This window comes from Netta rufina (assembly GCF_964035555.1).
Source record: "Netta rufina genome assembly, chromosome: 1".
In the NCBI taxonomy this organism is placed as follows: Eukaryota; Metazoa; Chordata; class Aves; order Anseriformes; family Anatidae; genus Netta; species Netta rufina.
In genome coordinates this window covers 94,903,578-94,919,453 of record NC_140123.1, presented here as the reverse complement: position 1 = coordinate 94,919,453, position 15,876 = coordinate 94,903,578, and the positions used below count along the sequence as shown (strand labels likewise).

General features: G+C 38.1%; 1 protein-coding gene across 2 annotated transcripts in view; it reads left to right on the top strand.

Moving 5' to 3' along the window:
* The window catches only part of DYRK1A (dual specificity tyrosine phosphorylation regulated kinase 1A), a 91,514-nt gene that overhangs the window by 25,357 nt on the left and 50,281 nt on the right, over positions 1 to 15,876 (top strand). For both annotated transcript variants that reach the window (XM_084284244.1, XM_084284245.1), the window contains exon 2: positions 4,489 to 4,567. In XM_084284244.1, coding sequence (XP_084140370.1) covers positions 4,558 to 4,567 — 10 coding nt within the window. In that variant the 5' untranslated portion in view covers positions 4,489 to 4,557. The remainder of the gene's footprint in view (positions 1 to 4,488; positions 4,568 to 15,876) is intronic.

The following is a 15,876-nucleotide window of genomic DNA, read 5'->3' as shown; positions in this document are numbered from 1 at the left end:
TGTTCAGCAGCATCATTTGTTGTTCGTGGGTTTCAAGAGCACGCTGTTGAGATGCAGACTAGCAAAAGCTTAAGAAATTGTTATTTTAGTGCTTTATGTATGTCTCTCTCCATTGTATTCCAGCATATTAACCATCTCAAGGTAATCATTTCAACATAATGGCATATAGTTCAGGATAATTTCACCAGTAAATAAATAAATATTTGTGCATCTCAGCAAGTATTTATATTTTATGTTGCTAGCAACAGGCTTGCATTTGCTGAAGGTCAGTGACCTGAATTATGTTCGTCTCAGACAACAGTGGGTGTCAGAGATTTCTCAAGTAATACTCATGAAGTACCAGAGAAGTTACAAAATAGCCTTTCATAGAGGAAGAAGGAACTTCCTGAACTTGGCTGGCATTAGCACAATCTCCCAATTCTTCACTAAAGGTTTCATGTAGAATTTTATAATGCAGTGATACCAAATAAGGACAACTAATCTCTCTAGGAAGTGTTTTAATTAGTAAAATATAAAAAGTAAAACCCTGCCCAGCAGACTTATCTTTTAATTCAAGCTCTTAGGTGTTCTGTTATTGATGTTCTGAAAACTGTCATTTCAAAAGACTGCTTCATAGATGGATGCTGGAAATGAAACCAAGATTGTAGTGAAAACGTGACAATTTTAAAAAAGGTGTTTATGGTTGTTGCTTTTAACACTTTGTTCCACCCAGTGCAAGGATGCAATCTTTGAATTGTAGATGCTTTAAATTAATATCTATTATATAAACTAGATATTCAACACATTATATGACTTACCTACGTTTTTAGGTTTATGAAATAATGAAGTTTAAGAAAGCCCAACTTGCTGCTCTTAGATTCAGCTGAACTGGATTCCTGTTGTGTTCATATGTTATAAAATTGTCCCCATTTGCAAAAACTCACGATCTAATTTGATATCCAGGCAAACACAAAAAAAAGAGAAATGGGGAAGGATGATGACACCTCTCTAGAGAGAAGTTAATAATGGTTTTTGCGCTTAATTGTTAGGTTTTTATATGTATGTCTGCTCTGAAACCAGCTTTGGTTTACAGTGAACCTCATGGCAAGTGAGTTGGCTATTAAGTGTCTCCAGTGAAGGAGAGAATGCTGTTGAGGAATACGGTGGGATAATACACACATCCTCAAAAGGCTAATGGAGAAACTCAGCCTCTGGTGTGAGGAAAAGTTAGGGACAGGTGAAAGCTTGGTGTTTTTCATAGTCACCATCTTTACAATATGGAGTACGATCTGGGATAAAATATGCCTGCTCAGCACCTTCTGTTAATTTAACTAAATATTTTGTAGTAAAGTTCAACTCTACACTTGAAATTATTCATGAATGTGGAATTGCTTTGAGTAGGAGGGTAATCCCATTATCTATACCTTGAAGAGTTCAGAGGAGCGTTGTGTAGGTAAGGGCAGACGAAGAGCAGAAAGCAGCTGTAATTAAAACAGGAAGCGAAAGCTTGAAGTACAGTTTTAGCATGGTAGCTTCATACGCAATTGATTTCTAAGAACTCTCTCTTCATTTAAATAAACTACTTCAGTTATTCTTTTGCTTGCTGTACAACTTCCAATAATTTTCTTTTCAACACCTTAGTCATCTCTTCCTCTCCTTCTTTAATCCCAGTTCACTTCTGTTAGGTACCAGTCAGTAGATCAAGCTGGGTTCTTGAAGCCCAGTAAATGTTGTTACTGAGGGGATCCATTTCTTTTCTGGTAGTGACCTTGCAGATTGTGTGATGAGCAGGATTTGTTCTTTGTTCTACATCATCAGTTTATCATCTAAAATGGGCAGCCCTTTTTATGGGCTGTGTAAAGGGCATTTCAGTTTTAAGAAGTCAGCAAAGCAGAGGCATGATAGAAGGCAGTTTAAATGTGTTGCCCCTGCAGCTATTATGTGGTTTGACCGTGTCTATTTCAAAAAGAAAAAAATAGTTTAAAATGTTACCCTTTTATGTTGTGTATCTGTGCTATTGGTACAGTCATAGAAACTCATTATCTTTGTTTTGGGATGGTGTTTTTAAATTATTATTGTTTTTTTATATCATGGGTCCCTTCGTAGAACACAGCACTACGACAGGCACCCACCTGCCTCTGCTTCCACAGTACTTGTCCAGTTCTTCAGGCTGTGGTAGTTGTCCCACTGATGGAAGAAATGCCTTGGTTTGTGATGGGCATGTTCTGCTGGGTAGCTATGAGGTGGGTGGGTGTACAGATTCCCTGTTAATGAGCTGTTAATGACTTCAGTTACATCAGCAGCTCTTCCTTACTGCCTGTAGCTCTAACTTAATCTTCTCCATTCAAAAATGATTCAGGTCTCTGTGTGATACCTTTCAGTTTGGTTTTTCCTTTTTTTTATACCTTTGTCAATCCTTTGCAAGGCGGATACTTTTCAGAGTTGGTATTGTAAGTGATCTTAAAAGCAGTCGAGGTTAATTTACAATCAGCATAAGGCAGAGCCTCCCAGATGGATGAAGTTGGTTCACTGCTGTGACAAAATAAGCTGTGTGTGAAGTTTGGTAGCTACAGCATGAAATTCTGTTTGCTGGATGGCACATTGTTATTAAATGGCTTCTTTTTCTTATATTTCAGAATAGAAAGAATATGCAGTCTGTTTGCCCGGGACAGCACTGTGCTGAATGTTGCTGGAGTTGCCGTGGGTTTGGTACAGCACTAGGCTGTTGGAAAGCACTGGAGATGTGCTGATGTTTGGAACTTACCATGCCTGTTGCAGGACTGGCAGAAGTCTGTATGAATGCTCTACAATCTCTACTGGCTGAAAATCAGCTGGGTTTTGGACAAACTATGTTTGATGATAGTTTGAACTACACTGACACTACTGAAACTGGCCTTGTGCTGAGGTGAATGAGAAGGAATCCTCTCTGTATTTGAGCTGCAAGGTGGTAGAGACAAAACAGTGATGTTTCCAGGCCTCGCAGCTGCTCCTGGAAAGGCTTTCTCCAATACTAGTTTCTACAGATACTGCAGTTTAAAAAAAAAAAAAAAAATCTTGGCTAGGGAGAGCTTTCAAAAATGGCAATACAGATCTTTGGCTGTGAGACATCAGTGCAGGCTGGACATACCTAGCACTTAAGGATTTTTGCTGTTTGTTTAAACCTGGTGACTGTTTAGTGTACAGAAGAGCTTGGTCTTCCTTCCTCTCTTCTTGTTCTTGAGTGTAGGTAGGTGACTGCTCAGCTTAGCTGGACTAAGCTTAGTGCAAGCCACTCTCAGCATCTGTTTGTGTGGTGTATACGTTTAGCATAAGTACCAGGATGAGTTTTTTTTTTTTATCCAAACTGAAGCAATTTAGGCATGTAAGCACCTAGTTTGTAGGATCCTGTGTAGCCTTAGACAGTACTCATCAGCCTTGCCAAGGTCATGGCCACTGAGGGTATGGCACTGACGTTGGAGGTGTCTGTGGAATTTCACTGGTGGAAAACTAAGGCTGTTGGTGTGTGATGGGGGGTGGCCAGATCTTGTTTGCTCCCTCCCTCTTTTGGAGGCATGACAGCAAGAATTTACCTGCTCATAAAATAACAACCCACTGCAGCATGTATTGCTGTATGTATCGAAAAAGTAATTCGTACTGGCTTACCCCCGCCCGCTTTTGTGTGTGTGTCACTTCTGTGGCATGGTGGCAGAACTGGTAGCTGGGCTTAGGGTAGGTGCAGTGCTTACACAGTTATTGTTGGTTAAGAAATGAATGTGAAATTCAGTATTTTCTGCTCAAATTGCAGTACCTACGTGCGTTTCAGGCTGGAAACACTTTTCTGGAGTTACATGTATATCTCAGGAGGTGTTTAAATTGTAATAATCTAGACTCTACAATTTAATGAGCTGTTAAGCAATTTGCTGAAGTTCACTAAAATTCTCATTTATTAGTGAATTTTTTGATGTCTGCATCAGTTGTATAGTACCAACAATATTTCATTGGGAGCATCTGAAAAGCAAATCATTGAAACTACTTTGACCAGGGGTTGGTTAGGTGGTGCTTTTTGTTTTTCTTGCATAGTCCCACGGTACTTTGTAAGTTCCGTGAGAGACTGTTCCCTGGAAACTCACCTTTTTATATCTCCTTGTCACGCAGAAAGTTGTAATTTTATCGTTCTGAGCATTTGTTTTTTTAAATTTTGTGTAAGATGAACCTAATTCAATGTCATAGGAGGAAAAATGGGGTTGTACATTGTAGACTTACGTGCACTTACAGTTCTGTAGCTTGTTGATTTGGCAAAATCCCACAGTTCAGCCTTGCAAGACGGTCTTGGTAATGTCTACCTCTACTTTTAGGATGTTTTTGGAAAACTTCATTTTCTGTTGGAACTTCCTAGGTTTACCTCTGTGGTTCTACCTGATAGCTAGGATTGAACTAGGTGTTATGTGAATCCTGTAGAAGAGAGGTTTACGTTTCTTGAGGTATCTTACTGGTTGTATTTATACTTCGTATTTTTTCTTCATTTTTCAGTGTTGTTTCCTGCTGGACTCCCCCTGTCCCCACAACCCTACAGGATGATATGAGACTTGAAAGAAGACGATGCATACAGGTGAGCTTATTGTCATGGGCTTTTAGAAGGGAAAATCTTTGTTGTTGAAACACTTTTTCATCCACTTTACTTTCTCTGTACCCCCAAAGCTGTGTCATTCCAACTTTAGTAGAATATTTAAGAAACTGTAGAACTTATGAAATCTTCTCATGAAACTTATGAAAACTTTTTTGTAACTGACTAGGAAGAAAATGGTTTCCCTGAATGGAAATATTGTGTCCAAACTTTAATGAAAAAAGGGTTTGCTTTCAAGGATGCTAACTAAATATACTGCTTTTCATCTTTTCTTCTTTGTTATTACCTCCCTTTTAATGCTGGCTGCTTACCAAGAGATGTATGTCACCTGTTTTGTGACACTCTATTTCCATCTTTCCTTAAATTCCTTTTAAAGAAATGTTATGGATCCATCTGAAAGAGCATGCCAAACAAATAGCTAGGAGTTCATTATGCCTCACGTATTTATGTCCAGCTACTGTAAGACTTCTCAAGAACTGAGGATAAGATCTTTGAACATCTTTAACTCATTACTCATTTTTAAAACTGATGTTTTAGGAAGTTCTTCTGTTTTCTGGTAAGCAAAATAAGGCCCATGTGTACTTGCAGATTAAATAACTTGTAGCAGTACTGTTTTGCTGGAAATACTTGAATATTTTTTTTAATATTTTGACATGAAAAATCATGATCAACAGAAACAGAGTAGAAGTTGGGTTATACAGGAGGATTGGTGTAGTTCTTTATGCCTGTGTGTCCATATTTAAGTTGCAGAACAACGTAATGCTTACGTTTTGGGGCCCGTGACAAATGAAGTGCGTGTAAGACAGGTCTTGCGTTTGCTGGCTCTGCTTTAAAACCGTTGAATCCTTGAGGTCAGGAAAAAAGCTAGATACGTTTACGTATGCATGCAGATCATCTCCTGATTGACAGTTTTCAGTTGCATCAGCTGTTCATGCATAAACAGCTTTACAGGGTATATTTACATGGAGTATGTTGGATTAAGGCCAAGATGCTGTAAGTGGATATTGCATTCTATGAAAACTAAGCATTTGTTCATTTCAGTTGTATGTGAGTAAATTGTATGTCGATAAGTCAAGTAAAACTGGTCCTAAAAAGAGTATAAAAAGAGGTACGGCAAAGAGGAGAAAGAAAAATATTCTGAAGGGATGATATTTAATTTGTTATGTATACGGAGGGATAGCAGTTAAAGTCTTAAAAGTAAATATTTTTGTGTCCTGTAAAATTTGTGGAGCTCTCTCAAGTTGGCAGTCATAGCAACTTATTAGTTTGTATGTCATTTGCTTATTGCTGTGTAGATTAAAATATAGCCCAATTTAAATACTGAGAAAGAGGTTTGAAAGACTAAAAGTATTCATGCCACAATGGAACCAGAGAGATGATGATACAAAGTAGAACCTGTATACTGTTTGACAGGGTTAAGTTTAGTATTTTTACACATTAATCACATTGAAAGTGCTAAAGTTTTATTTTAAATTTTGGTCAGGTTTTCTGATGATGGTGAGCTTGTAGAATTACGAGCTTAAAGAATAGAAGTGTATACGGGATTTTGAAAGGCAGTGTTTTTAGTAGTAATTCTATCTACTAAAGCCCAAACTCTTCATTTAGAAGTCTCATGATAAGTACAGAGTGAAAGTCAGTGGTATCTTGACAAAGACTTTTGGACTTCTGATGTGCCATTTAAATTGGAAATCAAACAAGTAAGATTGATTTGCAGCTCTCCATTTATTAGGAGAGCCAATAGCCGTATGTTGGGGTTCTAAGAACAAAGATGATTTGTATGCCTTGGAATGAGAAAATGTACTGCAGTTATTCTCTGGTACAGTAACAGCAAGAGTCATGTGATGACTCTGATACCTGCTGCAAGTTCAAAGTAGCTGGTGAGAGCGCAGGCCAGAAATTGAAAGGTTTTGTGGTTACTGAGGGTGGTTCCTCTTGCATCCTTAACAAGGCGCGGCTTCTGAGGGTGACTGATCTGGGGTTTCAGAGATGCTTGGTAATGTTTAAGCTACCCTTGGGTAAAGAATGAGAGCTTGTATAGGGTAAATAAATAAATTCTTTGTTACAGTGGGCATCACTTCATCTCACTGGAAACTGACCTACTCAAAAACCCTGGAATTAACTGCAGCATAACCAAGGAAAACAGTCCCCCTCAGGAAGACCTATTTTTTCACTTTTTCCAGTATCCCTCATTATATTGTTTCTTTTCTTTTAAAGATGGTGATATGTTTCATTGTCACAGAAGAGAGAGAGATTTTGCTGTGCTCTTAGCACCTGTGCTATGTAGGACACAATCAGAGAAGGGAACTGTTTGGAGGGCTAAAAGACTTTCAAGATTTGCTTTTTGTCAGTCTTGCTAACTTTTTAAGATTTTACAGGACTTAGGTGGTTTTTCTGTGAAGTACTTTGCAAAAAGCAAAGCTGGGCATTCAGTTAATTATAGGAAGAGCTAAATTTATATTTCAGACGTGCTTGTGCATCACAAATATGTGATAACAAAGGTAATGCCTTAGAATGAGGTTTATGTTAAAAGTGTATTTTCAGAATGTGTAGTGTTCTTTTTTTTTTCTTTTTTTTACTTCTTTGAGAGTTAATCTCTTCCAGAGCAGTGTCTGAAAAGTTGGAACCATAAGTGCAATGCTATTGCTGCCTTTACAGTGGTAGCTATTATTAATACTACAATTATGCTGATAATTGTATTAGCAAGTGTTTACTTTTTATAGTGTGGTAGCATCAGATTTGGGATTGTGCTGCGTACTTACAAGCAAGGATTGATCTTGCATTTAAAAGAGTACATTTTAAAATTAATTGCCACGTCTTGTGCTGCACCTGCCAAGTAGAGTAGCACTGTGTGGTTATTTTTGTTGTTGCTCTTGGTGCTTTTTTCCCTCTCTTTGTAGAGCCTATCTTATAAAAATGAATTGGTTTTAAAACAAAGAACTTCCTTGTTTTGGCTTTGATTTTTTTCTTGTTAGCTGTGGCCTAGGAATATATAATTAAGAATAATTAACTGTCTGATCTTTTAAGCTTTTGAAGAGCTTACAGCCTGTTGTCTTTTCTTGACCTATGCCAGAAAAGGACTTGCCTCTCAGTTGAGCATATGAGGGACCAGTGTGAATCTACTAAACCAGATGTATGAGATCCAGAAGGATCCACTCTGAAGGAATGGAACACCACACACCAATTCTCTCAGAGTAACTGCTAACAGTTACTGTTGGAGAAGTGTTGTTCTTGACAGCAGAAAGGAAGGAAAAAGTTGCATGGCTGCGTGTCCTGAACTGCTTTTTGGTGGTGATGAATTTTTATATTAAAACACAACAGATATTTCTTCCTGATTTAGGTCTCCCACAAGATCATTGAGCATCATTGGGGTATTTCTGTATGCTAAGGGCAACAAGAAAATAGAATAACTTATCAGTTATGTTTTACATAGATTTTTTTCTATAATATTTTGTCCAATTCTTATGCCTACATGATATCATCCAGAGATTTCATCATGTAATATAATTAAAAAGTGTAGAATGGTTATTTTATCTTTAATTGTGTGCTAGAATTTATCATATATTAACTTCATTTTGAACACGTTCACATTTTCATAGATGTGTATGAAAAACATCATGCATGCTGAAAACATCAAAATAATTGTGTCAAATTCTTCTGTTCAGTGTGAAATTATGTTGAACACATCAGAGACGTTGACATTCAAGCAAGTGATAGGGAATGTGAAAATGTTATATTCAAGTTTGAAGAAACATTGGAAGTGATCCTATTGTTCTTAACCTTTTAAAAATAATGCTCATGTTTGGAATATGGGAAAAAAAAAAGCCCATTCCGATACTACTCAATAGCATTGGTGCTAGAACAATGAAATAGTAAATGCTTACGTTGTAGCTATTTTTTCCCCAGTTGCTTATTAAAATTTAACAAATGCAGAATAAAGACTGGGGAAGTTCTTGGATCAGGATGACTCTTGCAAGTATTCAGGTGTTAGTTTTATGTAAGAGTAGAATGAAGATTTAGAATTGGGCCATGACTCACGTCTTATAATAATTCAGCTACAGATTTCATTAAACCTATGGCTGTTTTAAAGAATGCTTCATATGTGAGTACTGAAAGCAAATATACAAAAAACTCTAACTAAAAAAAAAAAGTCATAAAAAAGCATAGTCCGAAGAAAACTGTCTAATATTGCTGCTCTGTATTTGGAAGTTGCCCTGCTTTACATTATACTAGATCTGCCATTCAGCCTCTGAGGTAGCTGTAGTGCTGTTTCAACTTTTTCCAGGAAATTTCAGGAACTTACTAGGGCATCACCTTTTTCTCACTTACCTGGATTTAGTTGTTGTGGAGCTGATGAATGTGCCGGTATCTGTGGTTCCGCTTAGGTAACTGCATACCTGGAGTCCCTTTTGTGAGATGTACATGCTGTTGGCATAAAGCCAGAATCGGATTAAAAAGGAGCAAATGTTTGGCCCGTGAGCTAATTCCATGCTGAAGCATGGCATGAGCTGGTTCTGGTTTTGTTTCTGGTTGGTGACTTTTATTCCAGTTGGACTGATTCTGTCAGTAACTTTGTCACATGTTTAACTCTCTCGTTGCAGGCAGTCAGTCTCGGCTATTCAGGTCTTGAGCGTGCAGGTTTTTTCATTTTCATCCCCCAAAAGGAAGATGCAGAGAAAATAATGTAAGAGACAGGGCTGCTTATTAGCAGTATTAGTTTTAAATATAGATGGCTGGTGAGCTCTTTGCATGAGTAAGAATGCTTTTAGAGTTAACCACTATTTTTACATAGGTAACTCCCTTAGCAGGAGCTGTTTGTGCTGTCTTTCTGGCTGTTAGCTTTCTGCCAGCAGCTGTGAGAAAGCAGGCAGAAAGGGGTTGAACACAGTTGCTTACTGCAAGGCAACAGTTACCATGCTGAAAGTGGAAGTTCTGCTTTTCAGAGATGGAGTCATTGACCTCAATGAATGATAACCTTGAAGTCAAGAGACTAGATTAATGCTCTACTTTCTGCATCTGAGATCAGAAATGTGAAAACCTGGACAGCTAAAGTTAGATTCCTGCATCCATATTTAAAAAGAAGTTGCCTATTTAGAAAAAAAAAAAAAAAGTTTTTCCCCTCCTCCAAAACTGCTTAGTACCTGTGATAAAGAAGATTGAATTTTTCAGCCTCAGTCCTCCCCAAAGAGGAAACAAATGATTTAAAAAACCCTCACTGTTTCTGGGTTTTGTTGTGGAAGCCTGCCCTTATAGAGAATGCTACTTATTTAGGAACAGAGTGAAACGTCTAAAATAGAAAATCTGTAGAGGTTTTGGTTTTTATTTAATTTGCTTCCCCTTAAGAGAGAGCAACTCTGATAGGTTTGAATTCCTGTAGAAAGTTACGTGTGTGGTTGTCTCGGGTTGTTCTCCCTCTGAAGCTATCATTTGTGCCTTGCAGCAGAATGAATCGAAATTCTCGTTCTTAGGCTGTTTTTTAGGGGTGGTTGACACGAATACTCCGTGGGGCTTGGGGGCCCTTGATGGTGGAGCCAACAGCAGCTGCCTTCCTTGGAGGAGCAGGGAGAGGCAGGGATGCAGAGTTCAGCTGCTGTAGCTGATCCTCCCTCTCCTGCCTTGCTGGAGTTGCGGTGTTGTCAGCTCAGTGGGCTATCAGGGGAGAGGAGTCAGAGCAAGCGTGCACTTCAGGAAGCTTCATGTTGCTCCATAATGCTTCAAATGTAAATGTCTTAAAGATACACATCTATAGTTTTAATATCTTGGAACAGTAATTGTGTATCCTGATTTATGTGGCCATCTTGTTTTTAAAAATAAACTTTTTTTTTTGAAGTAACTTTCAGCAAAGTATTAACTGACAAGGATGTTTCCTCTGAATTAGAATGAACAATTCAGCTTTAGTGATACTGCAAGGCTGAAGTTTATTTCTGTTACCTATTTCTAAGAGCAAAGACTCATTTAGACTTGAGCATATATTTGATTTTGAACAAAAGTTCAGATTAAGAATTATGATCTTAACTATTATAAAAGTTGTTGTGTGTAAGAAGTGTTTGCCTATTTCCAGCATTTTTGCTCAGTCCACTGAGAATGTCTGCGGTCTACAGTGAACATCATACTACAGACACAAAGTCTTTCTGAAGGCCTTAAAGTCATCAGATGAGCAGCTGTAATGAAAAGTCACCTGTGGTGTCGGCGTGTTCAGCTCGTGAATGAGAAGGAAAGGTTCTCGTGGTGGCCAGACCGCATTTAGAGCTGTTAATGTACTCGGCACTGTGCTACATCACGGTGACTTTCTGGCTATGGCATTTGCAAGTGTGAGCATTTGTGCCTTATGCTTCATGCTGTACAGCAGACAGGGCTTTCTTGTCCCGTTTGTGTGCTTGGAGAAGCAAACTTCTTTCACGAAGTGATTTTATTTGCCTGGCTTGGAGGCACTGGAGTGCTGCTAGGAGTGGGCAGGGGCTGTGAGATGACACGCAGCCACGTGCCTCCTGCAGAAGGACCTGCAGTTTCCATACAGCGGGAGCTTCTTCCCTTGAGCTCAGCACCGGGCAGTGCTAGTTCGGGAGCTTGCCCTTTACAGCTTTCTAAGAATCATTTCTCAAGTGTTGCGTTCCTAAACTACATCCCGGGGTTGAAATCTTTCATTGGTACAAGCGCACAGCGATAGCTTTATTTGGGTTTGCTCTCTGTGGAGGTGGAATACCCTAAACTCATCAGTTTGGACTAGTTCTAGCACTAGACAAGCTTTAATAGTAGCTTGAGTTAAACATGCACTTCTCTAATTCCTTAGTGCCTCCTATTTTATAAATTATGCACTCCGATGTAAATGTCCTCTCTCTCCATCTCATAAGTTATATTCTTTAGGGCTTAGGTTTCAAGATACAGTGCATGAGGCCCTAGGATGGCTGTCTTAAGAGCCTGTCCTTAGTAGTACTTGGTAGTTCCTAATGGGGATTCTGCTGGTGCTTTTTTATCATGCAGGTAGGATGGAGGAACTATGTAAATACTGTTCATGTTTCTTGCTGAAATTGGGCATTGTGGTATCTTAAAAACCGCCGTTTCTCTGTTTTTAGTCAGTTCAGTTCAACCCTTGATACACAGTTATTAGTACTTTTATATTAAATGTTACTTCAGGCAGTGGAGACCATGCTCATTGCATAGCTTGATGCCAACTGTTACACCAAGCTGGTATTACCAGCTTGTGGAATAAACATAGTATCGTCTAAAACTTGATTGTGGAGCTTTTTGCCTAGGTGTATGTAGGAAAGTCAGCGTTCCTCTCACCAGGTTTTATGATGATATCTGTCTTAATAGGCAATCAACAATCCATACTTGTTAATGTGGATAATTCTATAAGACAACTTACGGGCATCTTTATCAGATGTTTTATGTCACTAGATGCAGTTCAAGAATAATCTACGTGGGTCTAGTTAAAACCTTCTCTATTAGGGAAAATAATTGAACTTGGAAAATAACTTGAAGCTGAGAATGTTTAATTCTCAGATGTTCATCTTGATGTTCTAATTTCAGAATTGCATATTTGTTGATGAACTGTTATGGGCAATGATTAGATTAGAGAGCAAGAAACAATTATTTGCTTTTATGAATGGTGGTAAGACATGAAATTTGCTGTTTTGACCTTTCAGTTGTTATCTTGGCAACAAAGTTAGTGGATAATTTGCACCACAACATATGTTGATCGACTGATGTGATATTCTGAGGCCTTGTTTCTGAAGCCCAGCACTGCATTGATACTTGGATCTAATTACTGTTGACATTTTAGTGAGTTAAGTACCTAAATAACTTTGAAGATCTAGATTTCTTTTTAGATTGAGGATAGGGACATCTCTCTACTGTATTTGCTATAAAGATGGAACAGGAGGCAGTAATTTTGTTTCAGACATAGAGGTTTGTTCTTGATTTCCACCTTGCCTCCTGCCCCCAGCCATGGCAATCTGTTGGTGCCTGTGTTTTCATAACAAACTAATTATTAAGACTTCTTTAAAAAACTGAGGATACATGCACAGTATTAAGCTCTGCTTGTACCAGTTAGTTCTAGTTCTTCTGTATTTTTTTTTTGTCATGTCTCAACTGTATGATCTTTAAGATTTTATTTTATTTTAAAGTCTATGTTCCCTCAGGTTGGTAGCTTGTGCTAGAGCTGTTTTTTTTTTTGTTCTTATATTGACTGTTTCAAAGAAGTTCAGCAAATCTTAGAAGAAATCTTTACGAACTTACTAACATTTCATTGTCTTATTGAATCCACTTCATGTGTGAACATAGACTCCAGTGTGAAGTTTGGTACACAATCCAACACTGTTACCTTGTCTTACTGCATCTTTTCTAACATCTCAGAATTTTTGTATTCATGTATCTTGCTTATTTGAGGTCAATATCCCGCAATGATCTTGCCACTTGTTTGCACTGCCCCAGAAATATAATGCAGAAGGATCAATACATGCGCTCTCCAGGAAATGCAGTAGACTGATCAGGTCTGCAAAGGTTGGTGAAGTTGATTTCATTCTTACCTGGTTTGTGGACACAAGCTATGTTTTACCTGGTTATGCAGGCAGTAAGGCATTTGAATAGAGAAGAAGCATTGTGATGCTGTGATTATTGTCCAGTTCCTCAGGGCTTTCTCACCAACCCAGAGGAGTAAGCAACCATTTCTGACAATACATGAAGATCTCTGTACAGACAACAGAAATTATAAGAAGCCCAAGAAGTGGGATGAATACAACCCTATTTTGATGAAATATTTCTTTATGGTAGCTTAGTGTAGCTAGCTCACTCATCTTCATGCTTCCTCAAGGACATTGAAAACGTTTAGATGGCTTGAAATGAGATTGCAAGCTTTCATATATTTGTAAAAGTATATATGTTTTCATCTGTCATTAATGCAAGTTTTTTCGTGCTAGTAGTGTCTCAGAAATAGATAAAAATCATTCTATGAGAGATGGAGCAAATGTAAAAATGATAAGTGGTATCTTAATGTGGAATATTGGCCTGTGTATTAGATCAGCCTATTAAAAGTATTTAAAAAAAAAAGGAGACATTAGCTAATTGAGAGTATTAAAAAAAAAATAGGCTTGGCAAACATTTGTTTACCTTCCTCTAATATGGAGGGTTTGTGCTGGCTTGGAATGCAAGGGTGAGTTTGCAGTTTGAATTTTTTCATTTACTAAAGATTATCAAAGCATCTTTGAAAAACAACAAATCTCCATTATACTTTCATTTGCAACTTTGTTTTAGGTAGTGTTTCCTATTTTTATTTTAAGTTGATGCTGTAAGTGACATATATAATAACTCCTTAAAGATTGTAAGAAAAAAAAAGGCATTGATTTATTAATCAATTTCCTCTTGTTTCTTAAAGGTAAGTTATACATCTATAAACTTTTCTGTTATAAAATTAAGTAATCATTCTACAGTGCTGAGTAATTCTTGACATACGTGTGTAAAATATTTCCATACTGTATGAAGTGTATTGCTGGTGCTTAGTCTCAGGTGTTTTACAAAAGGTAATTTTTTTTTTTAAGCTAAATGTTCACATCTCTGAAGTGTTCTCCAAAATTGCCATTTTGATGTGTCAAAGGAAAACTTTGATTCTACCAGATGATTCTGGCAAATAAGTGGAAAACAAAACAAAACAAACAAACAAACAAACAAAAAAACAAACACAATGAAGTAGTCTTGTGCACTTGAATTTAGACTACTTTGTGAAGTACATATGTACATGTTTGCATGTATGTTTAGAGCTTGGTGACCCTCATTATCAACTAATTGTTCTTGCCCTTTGATCTCACTGTGCAGTTGTTTGATAGAGCATTAGCCTTTTATTTATTTATTTTCCCGGTCTTTCTCTGGTTTCACTACTTGGAAGGAGATTTTCTCAGGACAGATAAATCATAGTATTTGTAAAGTACACCAAAAGGAGGTGCAAGAGCAGATGTAGTCAGAAGAGATTTAAGGAAAAAAAAAAAAGCTTACAGACAAAAATGCGCAATTCTCTGGTAGTAAATTGCATGTTCCCAGTCACTGACCCCATGGAGCAGCACACACATCTGTGCTAGTTAACTGTCCTAGCCTGTAAAACTGGGTGGCTGCCTGAAAGCCGCGTATTGGGAATGATTCCTGGAACATGCTGACTGCCACACATTCCCGGGAGTTGCTGGGGAAGAGCTGTTAGTTGGAACGGATGCTCTGAATGCCCTAACGTTGTACGAGCAGAGCCGGATTGTTGTCCTTTTGCTCGGGAACCCTCCTCGGCCCGGCTGAATCTGCTGTTGTAGATGTACACAGCTGCTGGTTCCATGTGTACAGGACTTTAAGTCCACTGTTCTCTGCTAGCCTTTAATGAGGGATGGGCAGAATTCCTTCTCCTTTCCCTTCGGACTTACTGTCATGGAAGAACATCGCTTGGTCACAACAAAGAAAATGCAGTCATCCTACCTTTTGTTATATATACAGATGTGTTTAAAAATATATATGGATATAACCATTTCTTCCTGACCTGGAGACACAGATACTCCTTTACTTCATTCTCACTTACAAAGCCTGAGAGAATTTTGTGTTGCTTTCCTGTAGGGTTTCTGTGGAAGTTCTGTGTTCTCCCATCTTTTGACAACTTGTATCTGTAAAGTTGTGCTTGTTCTGTGGCTTGGCTGAGTTTATGAACTTTATGGGTCTTCATGACTTTTCTTCTGAAGAAAAGAGATTTTCCTTGGGAAAAGAAACCGTTTCACACCCAAATCAATTGGTCAATTTTCAAGTGAAGATTCTGCAACTTCGGTTTAGAATGCTCTGTTCAGCTTTGTATTCCTACAAAGATATTGGTAGCAAAAGGCCCTAGGCAGCAACTGTTTGAATCTTGAGAAAGGCAAAAATTAGTTGTGTTTTTTTGTTTGTTTGTTTTTTTTTCCTCTATGTCTGGAGGCATGTGGAGCTCCAGGGGAAGGCAAGAAGCGAAACTTCATTCTTTCTTGGGAGAAATCCAGACTCTATCGGCTGCCATCCAACTGCAAAAATTCTGACACTCTGTTCAGAAAAAAGTGCCACCAAAATGTAGCTAGCTCAATATTCCACTTTCTCAATAGAAGGCAGTTTCCTTAAATAGAATTTGGGAGCTAAGTTTGTCTAGAGCAAAGATTTGGGTTAAAAACACTGCCAGATCTATAGCAGCATCTTTCTACTTGACATCTTTCACTCTGGCTACAGGTATTCAACTCAGGTGGATGGAAACACTCAATGTATAAAGAAAGTTCAGGAGTAATTAGTGTCCTGTAACTGTGTGATCTATA